The sequence below is a fragment of the Hyperolius riggenbachi genome, chromosome 4 (assembly GCF_040937935.1).
Source record: "Hyperolius riggenbachi isolate aHypRig1 chromosome 4, aHypRig1.pri, whole genome shotgun sequence".
Taxonomy (NCBI): domain Eukaryota; kingdom Metazoa; phylum Chordata; class Amphibia; order Anura; family Hyperoliidae; genus Hyperolius; species Hyperolius riggenbachi.
Genome location: NC_090649.1, coordinates 118,249,581 through 118,265,107, shown reverse-complemented (window position 1 = coordinate 118,265,107; position 15,527 = coordinate 118,249,581). Strand labels below are relative to the sequence as shown.

The following is a 15,527-nucleotide window of genomic DNA, read 5'->3' as shown; positions in this document are numbered from 1 at the left end:
TTCTCTGGCCAGTGTGGCAGAAGTTCCAGAGTCCCCTTCCTGTCCAGTGAGTTCCTCAGTTTTGCCTAGTTCAGTGGGGGTTGCTGCAGCCCTTCATGAGCTCCAATCCAGAGATTAGATGAGTCTATGTCTAGTCCAGAAGAAGCTATGGAAACCCTGTCTAGTTCGGTGCATACATCAGAAGATGTGTCCTGTCTTGTAAATGCTCCTGAACATGATTTGTTAATAACCTTGCTAGAATCAGCGACATCTAAATCTGATCCTGCATTCTTTAGTGAGAATCCAGTAACTGTGAAGTCTGGTCATGATTATTTTTTTTTCCCAGTCCTGGTTTCGGTCCTATCTTAACTGACTCTGAGGTTCGCAGTTCCTTGACATGCCCAGAGGTTTCTCTTGTGCCAGTGTGCCCAGATGTGCTTTGTGTGCCAGAATGCCCAAAGGTGTCTAATGTGTTAGCGTGCTCAGATGCTTCCCTAGTGGAGACATGTTCTGATATTGCCAGTTTGCCTGCATACCCAGAGATGGTTCTGGGCCCTGAAAGCCCTGATCTTGATGTTTGTCCTTGTAACCCTGACTCTGGAATTGCCCTGGGTTCCATAGGGGTTCTTGATAGTTCTCCATGTGAGCCTAAGGGGCGTTCTAACCTTTTGGGATCTCTATGGAACTTCAAAGTGTTCTGGGAAATCTCTGAGGAAACTTGTCCTGGTACCTTGGACTGGTTCAACAGTGGGTATTGTGTTTGGCATTTTTGGACAGTCCCTGGAAGGCGATGGGTATCGCTCTGTTTCGGTTTTTTTTTCCTGGAAATCACGGTTCTGATGGGTATTACACTAAGGCTTGTAGTACTGATGGGCATGTTTCTGTAGGTTCTGGTCCTGATAGGTTCAGTGTTGTGGTGACTGATTTTGGAATTGGGTCTTGTAGGGCTGTCCCGGCCATCATGAATTATCAGTCAGATTGATTTACTGGGAATGTCAGTTTTGAAAGATGTCTGGAAGCCGCCTTTAAGGGGGGGGGGGGAGGGGGTACTGTTATAATCACTTCTGCAGCATGTACTGCTGGCTGCAGTTTTACTGAAGACAAGCAGTTTTTGATTGATTTCTTTGTGTGCATTTGCTTGCATAGTTTTGCGTGCGCTTACACTGAGCGTTGATTTCATTTACAGTCGCTCTGAGGTTGGTGACAGATTGATATGCTTTTGTGGAGGCAAGCATTGTCTGTTGCAGGCTAAAAGGTTGTTTTTTTTAATAGATAGACCTATGCACATGGGGAAATACTGGTTGCTTGGCGGTTGGAAACAGCTGTTATTTCCCGCAATGCAACAATGTTCACAGACAGGAAACTGTCAGGACCTAGATCTTGACATCACACAGTAGGAAGGGTTGCACCACACCCTAAGCCATACAGACCCCCCTGATGATCTCTATTTGAGAAAAGGTAAATATTTCTCATGGGAGGGGGGTATCAGCTACTGATGGGATGAAGTTCAATCATTGGTTACAGTTCCTTTATAAGCTACAGGCATGCACAGGGCCGGATTTGGACTTCCCAGTGCCCTAGGCCCGGTACCACCAACCGCCCCCCCCCCCCCCCCCCCCCCCCCCCCCACACACACACACACACACACATACACACTCAGGGTGCATACACACATCAGACCATAGTTTTTGGAAAATGAAAGATCACAGACCAATTTTACCCCCTTCCATGTAGTATGAGAGCCATACCTACAAAGTCTATTCTATTGAGCTGAACTCCCCATCAGATAGAAATCTTTGCAAGATGCTGCACACACAGATGCTGTACACATTCAAAAGATCAGTATCTGCAAAAGATCCGTTCCTGCAAAAGATCCGTTCCTGCAAAATGCATTTATAGTCTATGATATCTGCAGATCCTCATACACACCTTGTTTAACAAACATTCATCTGCAGATCAGATCCACCAGGATGGATATTCAGATCTGCAGATGATTGTCTGATCTGCAGATGAATGTCTGTTAAACAAGGTGTGTATGAGGAACTGCAGATATCATAGACTATGAATGCATTTTGCAGGAACGGATCTTTTGCAGGAACAGATCTTTTGCAGATACTGATCTGTTGCATGTGTACAGCATCTGTGTGTGCGGCATCTTGCAAAGATTTCTATCTGATGGGGAGTTCAGCTCCATAGAATAGACTGTGTAGGTATGGCTCTCATACTACATGGAAGGGGGTAAAATTGGTCTGTGATCTTTCATTTTCCAAAGACTATGGTCTGATGTGTGTATGCACCTTCACTCAATATTCTGTCCAACATCCTGACTAAAGGCTCATACACACATCAGACCATAGTCTTTGGCCACATACACACATCAGACCATAGTCTTTTGAAAATGAAAGATCACAGACCAATTTTACCCCCTTCCATGTAGTATGAGAGCCATACCTTCTCAGTCTTTTCTATGGAGCTGAACTCTCCATCAGAAAAAAATCTTTGCAAGATGCTGCACACACAGATGCTGTACAGACACAAAAGCTCAGTATCTGCAAAAGATCTGTTACTGCCAAAGATCCATTCCTGCAAATTGCATTCATAGTCTATGAGATCTGCAGATCATCATACACACCTTGTTTAACTGACATTCATCTGCAGATCAGACAATCATCTGCAGATCTGAAAATCCATCCTGGTGGATCTGATCTGCAGATGAATGTCTGTTAAACAAGGTGTGTATGAGGATCTGCAGATATCATAGACTATGAATGCATTTTGCAGGAACGGATCTTTTGCAGGAACAGATCTTTTGCAGATACTGATCTTTTGAATGTCTACAGCATCTGTGTGTGCAGCATCTTGCAAAGATTTTTATCTGATGGGGAGTTCAGCTCCATAGAATAGACTGTGTAGGTATGGCTCTCATACTCCATGGAAGGGGGTAAAATTGGTCTGTGATCTTTCATTTTCCAAAGACTATGGTCTGATGTGTGTATGAGCCTTTAGGAAAATGAAAGATCACAGACCAAATTTACCACCCTTCATGTAGTATGAGAGCCATACTCTACACAGTCTATTCTATGGAGCTGAACTCCCCATCAGACAGAAATCTTTGCAAGATGCTGCACACAAAGATGCTGTAGACATGCAACAGATCAGTATCTGCAAAAGATCTGTTCCTGCAAAAGATCCGTTCCTGCAAAATGCATTCATAGTCTATGATATCTGCAGATCATCATACACACCTTGTTTAACAGACATTCATCTGCAGATCAGATCCACCAGGATGGATTTTCAGATCGGCAGATGATTGTCTGATCTGCAGATGAATGTCAGTTAAACAAGGTGTGTATGAGGATCTGCAGATCTCATAGACTATGAATGCATTTTGCAGGAACGGATCTTTTGCAGGAACAGATCTTTTGCAGATACTGATCTTTTGTGTCTGTACAGCATCTGTGTGTGCAGCAAAGATTTTTTATCTGATGGGGAGTTCAGCTCCATAGAATAGACTGAGTAGGTATGGCTCTCATACTACATGAAGGGTGGTAAGATTGGTCTGTGAGCTTTCATTTTCCAAAGACTATGGTCTGATGTGTGTATGTGGCCAAAGACTATAGTCTGATGTGTCTATGAGCCTTAACGATCACTTCTTTGCAGGAGGAAATGCCTGTTTTAGTGACTCGTGTATACCTATGAATGTTTTCCCTCTGAAAAATGATGAATGATTGTTTTTCCTGTCAGAGCAGTGAGTCCCTAATGCCTGGTACGCACCAGATAGATGGGTTGAATCGATTTTCCGATCACTTATACAAAGTCGATTAGAAAAATGATCAGAAATCAGATTAGACCTGTCAGAAATAATCAATTTGAACCCATCTATCTGATGGCAAATTGCATGGTGTGTACCAGGCATGAAGTAGCAGAGCGGCGTTCATCTCCCTCTCTGCTCTTCTGTAATCACAGATCTACTGCATTTATTTTATAGTATTTATTATACTGTTTCTTTCACAGGTGTTTTTTTACTGTTTGCCAACACGGTACAAATATATATTTTTTTTAATTTTTAGTGTATGTTATTACTTTTGGTATACAAAACAGAATGTAACAATACAAAAGTATACAACAGTACATTTGCAATTATAATTATAGAGAAGTTGTCTATCTCATACTAGACTACTGCTGCCTTTAAAATGAGCCAGCAAGGGGTTAAGATTTAGCTTAGAAGGACTGAAGGAGCTGCCATAAATCTCTCTAATGCTGGATACACACGGTGCGTTCGTGCACTCGATTTTCCCGTCGATTCCCGTCGATTCGTTTATTTCCAACATGTCCGATTTGGATTTCGATAGATCGTTAGGTCGATTCGGCATACTTTGCATGCGAATCGACCTAACGATCCATCGAAATCCAAATCGGACATGTTGGAAATAAACGAATCGACGGGAATCGACGGGAAAATCGAGTGCACGAACGCACCGTGTGTATCCAGCATAAGGAAAAACAAACCCTTATCTTTCTGTTTAAGATTTACAATCCAGGGGGAGAGAGGAGAAGGAATGGCTCAAGTCATTAACAGAGTCTGACCAGCAATACATTGTTTAGCCCAGCTTGAGTTGTAAAGTGGAAATAATTCTGTTAAAATGTTTACTGGATCAGAAATTGTGTCTACATTGTGATCCATGTTTCTCTACACCCCTGGCAATAAACTGAAGCTTGTATGTTCAGGAGATAGCACTGTCTCATCGCACACCACGAAGTAAGTAAAATACACGGAGCTCTGGAATTCTGACTATGTGTGCAGCAAACCAGGGCGGCTTCAGAGCAGGAGAAATGATTTATTTTGACATGCAGCCTCTTATCTCTCTCAGGTCCTGCCGCCCTTTTACCCTTCTGATTTTTTTCCGCCCTAGGCCGTGGCCTTTGTGGCCTTTGCAGAAATCCGGCCCTGGGCATGCAGTTCTTACTCAGTAATGTTCCATACACACTTTGACGTGGCAATTTGGAGTACCTATTCAATGTTATTTTTGATATAAAATAGCAGACTTGTGTCTGTTTGTCTACTGGGGAGGTAAGTCCACCACCACGACCTCCACTTCTAAACATTTTTTAACATGGTTTTATCCTACCTTGACACCTGTATTTAAGTTCTCCTTACACATGTTCAACTGCTGTCGCCGGAAAAATTGAGAAACGACAGGAAGGCCCGAATTGTTCAAAAAAAGTTTTCCACCACAGTAAAAGAGAGAGATGGCCTGAAGCGTTCGCCCAGCAAATATTTTGTGGCAAACAACGCGTGTTCGCATCTGTTCGCAAACATATGGCGTGTTCGACCCGCCCCCTATACATTATAATGGAGCCAAAAATTGACCCCTCAATTCAAAGTCAGCTGACACATGGTAGCCAATCAGCTATCCCTCCCACCTGGACCGCCTTACCCACCGATCAGAAAGCCAGCACAGCAGCCATTTTGCAGTCTGTGTTTGGCTTCTGTGGGACAGGGCATTTCTGTAGATAGGAAAAGCATTAGTTAGGCCTGTGTTCTGTGTCACCAGTGGAGTTTCTTGCTGCTTCAACACCAATTCAACTTCTACATTTCTCCCAGAGCCCTAAAGGCTCTGTTTTGATCTTGTGATATTGCTGTCCAGTGTGTCCACACAGTGCACTTTAGCTGTTGCAGACAAGTGCAGTCAGTGTTTAGTGCTACAGTAGTTCACCCTTCTAAGGGCTGTTTTTCTTTCTTTTGCTATTGTTATATTGCAACCATGTGTGTCCAGGGCACACGTTAGCTCTTGGAGACAGGTCTGCTGGTCCTCGTAGTGCACTGACAATAACCCAATAATCCTTCACCACCACTACTGGCATCTAGTATCCACTACTGTCCCCTGTATAAGGCCTCAGTGCAGAATCTGTGTTTTTTTGGTCACTTAACTGTCGTTGAAGTACCTCAGCCCGACCATGGGGGCTGGAAAACCGTGTTTGCCTGCACTCCCACGAACATGCGCAAAAGCGTGGCATCCACTACACAAAGCTTGCTGCTGAGAGGACTAAAATTTATGTCCTGGAGGTGTCAACTAGCAAAAACAATGATTTGCTCACCTGACGTTCTCACTAAAGCTCTTTGCGGCTGTTTGCGGTACGTTAAATGCTTCTGTCAGCGTGAACTGGGTCTAACCTTTACACTACCTAATTGTGGTGTACGCATGGATGTTTCAAAGCACTAAATTCCACAAATTTCAGAATGTAATGTGATTTCTGCCCTAGAGATTAAAACACAACTCAACGACGTAATTTTTGGTGGGGTCCACGGTCCAGGTGTTAGAGCCCTTGATACAACTTTTCCATCGCTTTTGTGGCCAGAAACAGTCCCTATAGGTTTTAAAATTTGTCTGCCCATTGAAGTGTATGGTGGTTCGCCCGATTCGCCTGATTGCGAACTTTTGCGGAAAATTTGCGCCGAAATTTGATATTCGCTACATCACTGCTAAAAGACAGGGATTAAAATAACAATTTTTGAAGTAGTGCACTCCTGCCACAATCAATTACATTCCACATACAACAATATGCAGTGTATAAAGTGACAAATTAATCTGCTTGGGTCGCCAATCCCTGGGATGTGTATGTCCCTTTAAATAACAGACAGTACGATAGTATAGCGCTCAACAGTCGATTGCAACAATGGCAAGTCCATTATACTCCATATAACAGAAAGTCCCAAATGACACTCTTCAAAGTGTTTCTTCAAATTCACTTTGAAGAGTGTCATTTGGGACTTGCTGTTATATGCAGTATAATAGACTTGCCATTGTTGCAATCGTGTTACCCCATTTGATCTAACTGTTGAGCCATACCATCGTACTGTCTGTTGTCAAAAGACAGGGATTACCATTCATGTAGACCAATCTGTCCTGGCCAATCAGTTTGGACATTAATCAGTGTTAATTGTTTGTATTCAACATTAACAAATCACAATGACAAATAATTATACTTGATTTTCCGTTCATGGGAGCCAGGGAAAGGGACTGTTTGTTTTACTTGAGTTTTTTACTTGACTTAAAGTTTTTCGAAACAAAACACAAACCTATAATAAATAATAATATACATTTATTTTTACTAACACATTCATAATAATATTTGTATTGATATCTTCAGATTCCATTTCCGACACATGTCACTATGCAGTTGCCATTGTGAAAAAGTCTAGCACATTTCAGTTTGACCAGCTAAAGGGGAAGAAATCGTGTCACTCAGGGGTATCAAGGACTGCCGGATGGATCGTTCCTATAGATATGCTTGTTGATAAGAAGCTGCTGTCCTGGGAAGGACCTGTAAAGGAACCCATTCAGAAAGGTACAGCTACTTGTATATTGTTGCAGATATCAAAATAAATAACTCTGAATAAAGTAATTAAGACAAAGTATGGCTCTGTGTGATCAAGATCAGAGTCTTACATGAGCCTCTTTTAAAAAAAATAAGAGTGTTTTACTAATATCAGAATATTCTGTGATCCCCGGCAATGTGGATAAAATCATGGTCAGAACATTTAATAATGAGTGTGCCTGGAAGCAGCCGTGCAATATATCAGCTTCTCGACACTTACTGTTGTGTTTTGATTTGTCCCGGCAGGCGGTGCGCTGCTCCCATCTTCTTCTTGCTGTCTGCCTCTTGTGACCGGCGCATGTTATGCGTAATGACATGTGACGGGTTACAAGAGGCAGACAGCAAGAAGAAGCACGAAAGAACAGAATAGCGCACCAGCCGTGGGGACAGGTGAGATACCAATGCTGCTATTGTGCAGGGGCCCGGGGAGACGTAAGAGTTAAGAGGAAGGTTGGGGGCCTGGCAGCACTTGGAGGCCCATGGGAAATTGCCCGCCTTGCCTTAATGGAAGCGCCGGCCCTGGCTTTGACAGGGAGTGCTCCCTGTTACGCAGATAGTGCTGTGATTAGCCTCAATGATTATCTCCTAGGAGAAAACTCAGGAGAAAAAGGCCATATGCAATTCACTTTTTCTCCTGAGTTTTCTCCTAGGAGATTATTTTTCATCTTCAATTTTCATTAACTTTTTAGCACTTTGCAATAGAAAAAGTACCAAAAAGTAGGGGGAAAAGTACTGTAAACATTATTTTGAATATTTGTTTGTTTGCTGGTGGTGAAAAGGCATTTTATTTACAAGTTGAGAAAACAAGGAGAAAACCCAGGTGAAAAAGTGAATTGAATATGGGCCCATATGTTTTCTGTTTACCCCACTACACAGTGTTTTTCTGTACATATTTTCTACACACCATGGCCCATATGCAATTCACATTTTCACCTGAGTTTTCTCCTAGGAGATAATTTTTCATCTTTGATTTAAAATAACTTTCCAGCACTTTTCAACTAAAAAAGTACCAAAAAGTAGGTGAAAAAGTACTGTCAAAATTATTTTGAGTATTTTCTTCCTTTCTGGTGGCTTAAAAGGCATTTTATTGACAAGTCTAAAATTATCACCTAGGAGAAAACTCAGGTGAAAAAGTGAATTGCATATGGGCCCATGTGTGTTTCTATTCATAAAAACACACACATTTTCACAGCAGCTAATGTAATTCATAGACAAAACTTTGATTAACATGAGTGCTCAGTTGAAATCAGTTTTTCTGTGCAGAAAATGTGCATTAAAACAGACAAGTGTGACTTAGAGACATGATGACTGGCAAGATTGCAAGGCAGATGTAGGACGCAGGGCCGGTTCTAGACTTTTTGCTTCCTGAGGCAAACTTGTGGGGATGTCCCCCCCATTCAGAATGATCGCACATCACTTGGCAATTTCATCTGCTTAATTTAATGTTCTCACATGACATGCTGCAGCTCAACACAATAGCACACTGGCTGGCTGTGAGTCTTTGGCAAACAAGCTGCTCACCCTCAGCCACTCCATTCCTCCTCAGTCAGAAGGACAGCAGTGCCACCTCCTCGCTTCTGCTGTGGAAGTCAAACACTGCTGTTCACCTGCCTCCTCACTCACTGTCAGACTCTTCACACAGCACAACAAGCTACTTTTCCCAAATGATGACCTCTTCACCTCACTCACTCTCCTCTCGCTTCTCCTCCTGCACTGTCTGCATGCTGTAAGTGTAAACACACAGTACACAAATGCTGCCCCTGTGATCTCTGCGCCTGATGCAAATGTTTCACCTTGCTTCATGAGAGAACCGGCCCTGGTGGACAGTGTTTTATTTGAAAAAAATATAAAAAATCGTAGTATGCCTAGGTGCAGTCAGCAACAGTTCCTGCTTAATTTCATTAGTTCGGTCCTTCAACCTTCTCAAGAACAGTGATCTGGTGCTTTGCCTTAAAAATTTGAGGACCTGAGGATCTCTGGTCACGCGAATTGCATTTTACACAATTGTATTAATTTACATTAATTCACACCACTACTCATGTTGAATTCATACAGCTGCATCAAGGTTCTTCTCCCTCAGCTGCGCTCCAGGAGCAAAGGAGGCAAACTTATGCAAGCTGTGTGCAGGAAAAGGAGAGAAGAACTGCAAGAACAGTCAGGATGAGCCGTATCATGGAGACAGCGGAGCCTTCAGGTGAGCAGAGACAATGGCCACTACAATCTATAAAATCTATTTACCGTATTTATTTGCAACTCTAGAGGTGCGTACACACCTTTGACGGATGTCTCTCATGGGGGATCAGGACCTGATCCCCTTGGGTGACATTGCTGGGCTGGGCTGTACACACATGTCAGCTGTGTAGCTCTGACGAAGCAATATGTTGCTTTGCGGGGGACGGAGGGAGGACGAGTGGCAGTGGGCGATGCGGATATGTGTATGTACAGTGGCAAGCACACAAATAAATATTGCAACAACAAGAAGACACGGTGAAAAGTTTGATGTGCATATCCAAGCCTCAGAAGAAGCTATTGAAGCGAAACGGTTGTCAGGCCGTGCCATAGACGGCACTCCCTGCCCATTTCACATCCCTTTCACTTTGCATACGATAAGTATTAACTTGAATGTTATTTGTATTACACAAGATGAACTTTATTGACAAGAACTGCATGCAAGTGCAATCAACGTTAGCAGTGCCGAGCTTTTCACCGTGTCTTCTTGACGCTGCAATATACTGCCTTGGTTCAGAGCACGCTGACAGTCTGCATACTGCAATCTTAGTCATCCTCTCCATGTGTGTTTGTTTCCATGTGCCAACCCACTACTCTTTGTTGTTACACAAATACAGTAAATATGCTGTTTCATTTCTTTTTTTCTCTGCCTAAGGGCCTGTACACACAGAAAATCGTCGAACGTTTTTTAATCAAAATTCTACTTGCGATTTATGTGCATTTATGATGTGAATGTTATTTTGCTGAGGCTACCTTTTCCTGATTTCCTGATTGTTTACCTAAAAATCCATTTGCTAGATAGCCAAGACTCACCCAGCGAAAAACTGATAGGCACTGCATCAAACCTCCTAGCATGCCGCTCCTCATACATGGACTTCCTGAAGGCAGACCACGTCACAATAATAGTGGCCAATCCTTCCATCCTACACGTGAGAGCAAGCGACGCCTTCCACGGGACGTCACCTGAAAGACCGGCACAAGCAACCAGTCCAGTCACGTCACGGGAAGCGTCCGTGCATGTGCGTGCTACACATCATTGGATGATGTGGCCAATAAAACGCATAAACTCGGCGGCCAGTAACCGACCGCCGTAAAAGGCAGCTACTCACAGCCTATCTGGGCGGAGTAAAAAATGATACCTCACAACCCACTATTGTTATGGAAACCACAACAAGCATGGGATAAATGATCATAGGCAGGGATTATAAAAACTTACATTTATTCCCACCAGGTCTGCTCTGTTGTCCAGATAAAACAATCCAAAGAGCTCCATATAGAAAGTATCTGTAGAAAAAGAAAAATAGTAATAGAAAAAAAAACAGGTACAACTGACAGCACCACATAAGACCTATGTACAGTTCCTGCTGTCAGAACACACACCTGATTTAAATATTTAAACACAGATTAGCCTTGAAAGTAAAAATAAAGGTAAAACATAATTTTTAATGAAAGATCAAAGATAAAAATGTAGTAGCGCTGCTAACACATACTAGTTTGGTGACAAAACAGTGGAAGATGATACTAATGAATGGTAATATCATCAGCTTACATTGTGTCACGATCTCTCCTGCAGCATGTTCTGTCGGTTGCAGTAGAACTGCAACTAGGCAGTTCTGACTTATCTGCTTGCATTCGGTTGCGCATTCACAATAAGTCTTATTGTCATTTGCAATCACTCTGCCGTTCAGGATGCTGTCAGGATTCCTCCTATTGCTTGCTGCAGTTGAACTGCAGCCAGATAGCACTGGATTTCCTACATGCATGTTGTTGCATAATATTGCATGTATTTGTTATGAGAGTCTTTCAGCTAGCAGCTTGTAATCAAGCTAGCTCAGGCTTGAATGATTACCATTCAGCTGTGTGGGAATTTGCATGTCTGCATCCATTGGCTGATGTCCACATAAAAGTCTGCCTCCCATTTCAGACCTCGCCCGACATAGCGTTCAGCTCTCTGAGTTGTTTCTGGGTCATTCATGTGAGTTGTATATTGCATTGTTTAAAGGATACCACAACTGACATGTGGCATAATGAGATAGACATGGGTATGTACAGTGCCTAGCACACAAATATTTCTTATCAGTGAAGGGCACACTGTAGTCACTTCCTGTCTGAGTCAGGACTGAGTCAGCCACTTACATACCTGATATTTACCTCTTTCAGGCAGAGAAAGAAAAAAAGGAACACAGCATAGTTATTTGTGTGCTAGGCACTGTACATACCCATGTCTATCTCATTATGCCACATGTCAGTTGTGGTATCCTTTAATCTTGTTTCTTGCTTGGACGTTTGCTGTATCCGTGGGGATACAGTAAAGTCCTTCTGATCCTGATAGCTTGGATTCTGCCAGCACCACATTGGTGACTGGTAGTATTCCTTCTTGCCTTGTTCATGAGGACTTAACTAAAGCAGCTGTTGCCATTAATTACTCTCCTACCTGTTAGTCTTGCATTCCTTCTTGCCTTGTTCCTGAGGATGTAACGGAAGCAGCGGTTGCCATTAGTTAGGCTCCTACCTGTTAGTCTTGTCTATGTCAGTGTGAATGTTGCCCTCACTGTGGCAGCGACTAGATTGGCAAAGCATTCCGTCTGTCTATCTATCTGTTGTTTGTCTTTTTAATTGTTATTACTATTGTTCTAGTCAGCCAGTTTTCAGAGCTATATATATATATGCAGACACTGCCGATATATATACTCTAGTTAGTTCAGTATTGTATTTTGTACTTTGTAATTATCTGATTATCTGACATATCTAAAGTGTATGCCCCGGCTTGCCTCTCACTTTGATTCTGTCTCATCCTTTCTGTACTGCCGTCATCTGATACTAGTTATGATCCAAGCCTATTACCGACTACATCTGTTGTGTATTGTATCTCATAGTATCTAGCCTGATAGGCGGCCCAGAGCTGCAGTTGCTCTGGGCAATCTTGCTCCCTTGTTCATTACTCCTGTGTCCATCTGTGTAGGCTCTTCCATTACCCAGCTACATAGTCTGGAGCACACACGCGGACTCAGAAAGTTTGCCCCCCCAGCATTACACATTGCAAGAGATAAATTCACTCTTCTCACTGCACTAATTCCTACAAAATACACCCCCCTACATTAACAACCCGACATGTTACAGCCCCAATATAAATGGGGACCTTCGTCAGGGGAATAAAAAAGTGCTAAAAGTACAAGGTGCTAAGTGCTAAAATGTATTAGGCCAACATGCTACCATACTGTTACTTGTTGTGATAAATTACAATGCACTGTGTTACAGGGAATGGAGACATAAACCTTTCCATCTTTATCCAAAATAAAAAGTGGCATGGTCTGGACTCAGGCTTGACCATGTAATTATTTTCCAATCGGCTACATTGGCCTCAATTCACTAAGCTTTATCAAAAAGATTTATCGAACGTTTGATAATTTACCTCATGGGTAAAATCTAATTTTTAATTCACTAAGGTGTTATAGATTTATGGAACGTTTTATCGATAAAACATTCGATAAATATATAACACCTTAGTGAAATAAAAATTAGATTTTACCCATGAGCTAAATTATTAAATGTTCGATAAAGTGTTTGATAAAGCTTAGTGAATTGAGGCCATTGTTTCTACACACACCCACACACGACACAATTTATGCTATGAGGTAATGAAAGGTACTAATATAACTTTAATTTTGTTTTCCTAATGCAGGTGTCTGAAAGAAGATAAAGGGGAAGTAGCCTTTGTGGAAAGCACAGCTCTGTCAGGTAATGTCAAAATCCCAAAACGGCTGAATGGAGTGTTGGTCACCAATAGGGCCAATGCATGGTTTCCATCATATGTGGCTCATCAGTGCAAACTGTACCATCTGCACCCCCCCCCCCCCCTTAAAAAATTGGTGAGCTGCAAATACTGGCTTTACTTCATAGCTTGGTGCCATATATCACCTTCCCGAGCATTGGTATTCAATACACCTGCATTAGAAAGTATAGTGGCTGCAATTTTGACCTCCTTCAATAAATGATGGTTTCCTAGCTATACTACTGACCCTCTTGCTACAAAACTTTCTGAATTACTGGGAGAAGTATGGTATATAGAACAGATGTTTGACTTTTCTCCGATTTCCCCAACGTGCATTTCTTGTTTAAAGAGAGTGACACAGAAGACATCAGCATTAGAGTGAGGAACTTAGAAGTGTTCAGTAGATCAGTTCAAGCTGGAAGCCTACATAGTGTTCCAGTGCACGGTGTACTTTAGGGTCAAGTCCAAAGGGTCCCTCTTCCTTACATATATTGGTGCTACCTTCATCTACAGTAGAAGCTATACATTTTGGAATCTTCCTTTCAGCATGCGTATAGAGTTTGTACCTTATTTATAGAACTAAATGCTACATACATTGCCTTGATCTATGCATATACAAACATCCAGTTTATATGTTGAATATTCTTACTACAACATGAATAAAAATCTGTATTTTTAGGCTGTTAAATGAGTAATTTATGGTATAATTGAGTGAAATCCAGAGTAGCACTTGTACGGCCATTATGTTTCATTGATCTATACATGGCTTTTCCTTAATTTCTTTCCAGGCGAGGAATCGGACACTTACGAGCTGCTGTGTCCAGATAATACCAGAAAGCCAATTAGCCAATACAAGGAATGTAACTTAGGAAAAATTCCATCCAGCGCTGTGGTGACCAGAAGTTCCGATGACAAGACCAAAGACATCATTCACTTTCTCCAGGAAGCTCAGGTATAGGCATGATTCCTGTAAGTCTAGAGGGAAGCAGCATTTGTAACAAATGATATGACAATTTAGCAGTTGCAGAACAAAAATGGACTAATAAATCCCATGGCACACACTGTATTTTTACATCAATCGGAAAGTATAATGTTTATTGTACACTTTTATCTATACAAATTTATATTTTTATAGACTATTAACATTTATACAGGGTTATAAAGCAAGATTTGTGGGGCAAAAATAGCCCCTTACGTGAAATCTCAGCTTATAGTTGGGTCAATACAGAATGCACTATAGAGCATCCCTCCCTCTCATTCCTTCTAATGCCCCTTTTTAGCCTAATAAAAGCTTAAAGACTTTGCAAGATTCCCCCCCCCCCCCCCCCCCACACACACACACCAGTGTACGCTTTTAGGGCCCTTCTCCACTAGCAATCGCAAAAGAAAATCACAAATGCAAGCGATTGCGATTTTTCATCAATGTTGTTTTGCGATTGCGATTCTTCTTTTAACTTTATAGCACAATCACTTCAAAAATCACTTCAAAAAGCGTCTGCGGCTTAGCAAAAATCGATTCGCTATAGTGGAAAAATACTTTTCGCGATTCCTACGTTAAATTAGCAACCGTAGCAATTTAAAATTCTCTAGTGTTTTGCAATTTTATACAAATCGCCTGCAGTGGAAAAGGGCCCTTATACACTTAATACAAAAGGGGGGTTTCAAGCAGGTGCAACCAGTTTCATCAAGTGACAGATAACGTACTTTCAACAACGGGGAGTTACCTTTTCAAGGTCAGAGTATTTCTTATCTGTTTGAAGGCCATACCCTTGGCTGCTTGCCAAAGTATCAAGGACACATCTCAAAACTACATAATTTGCAATGTTTGCCAAAAACGAACTAAGTCAACTGAGGCCTCCAGTGAGAAATTTTAAGTAGGACTTTAAATACAAATATTGTCTTAGCATAACTGTTTAAACTTACAGAGCACTTTGCTCTCTTTAACCTAAGCAAAGCAAGCCATGGAATATTGCCTGTAGCTCACTTCTCTTTTCATTAGCTCCCCTTTTCAAGAGCTAAGGGCACAGCCCACCAACTGTCTTGATTAAGATGCTCATGATGGGGAGGAAGTATATAGAAGCAGACTCTGTGACCACAGAGGGGGGGCAGAGCTGTGGGGTGCCTCAAATACTAACCTACCCTGCGCCCATACAGGGGTCCATATCCA

General features: G+C 42.0%; 1 protein-coding gene across 5 annotated transcripts in view; it reads left to right on the top strand.

Annotated features, from left to right (window-relative positions):
- The window catches only part of LOC137571403 (saxiphilin-like), a 135,579-nt gene that overhangs the window by 76,277 nt on the left and 43,775 nt on the right, over positions 1 to 15,527 (top strand). For all 5 annotated transcript variants that reach the window (XM_068280431.1, XM_068280432.1, XM_068280430.1 and 2 more), the window contains 4 exons: positions 7,132 to 7,329; positions 9,415 to 9,553; positions 13,271 to 13,326; positions 14,149 to 14,312. In XM_068280431.1, coding sequence (XP_068136532.1) covers positions 7,132 to 7,329; positions 9,415 to 9,553; positions 13,271 to 13,326; positions 14,149 to 14,312 — 557 coding nt within the window. The remainder of the gene's footprint in view (positions 1 to 7,131; positions 7,330 to 9,414; positions 9,554 to 13,270; positions 13,327 to 14,148; positions 14,313 to 15,527) is intronic.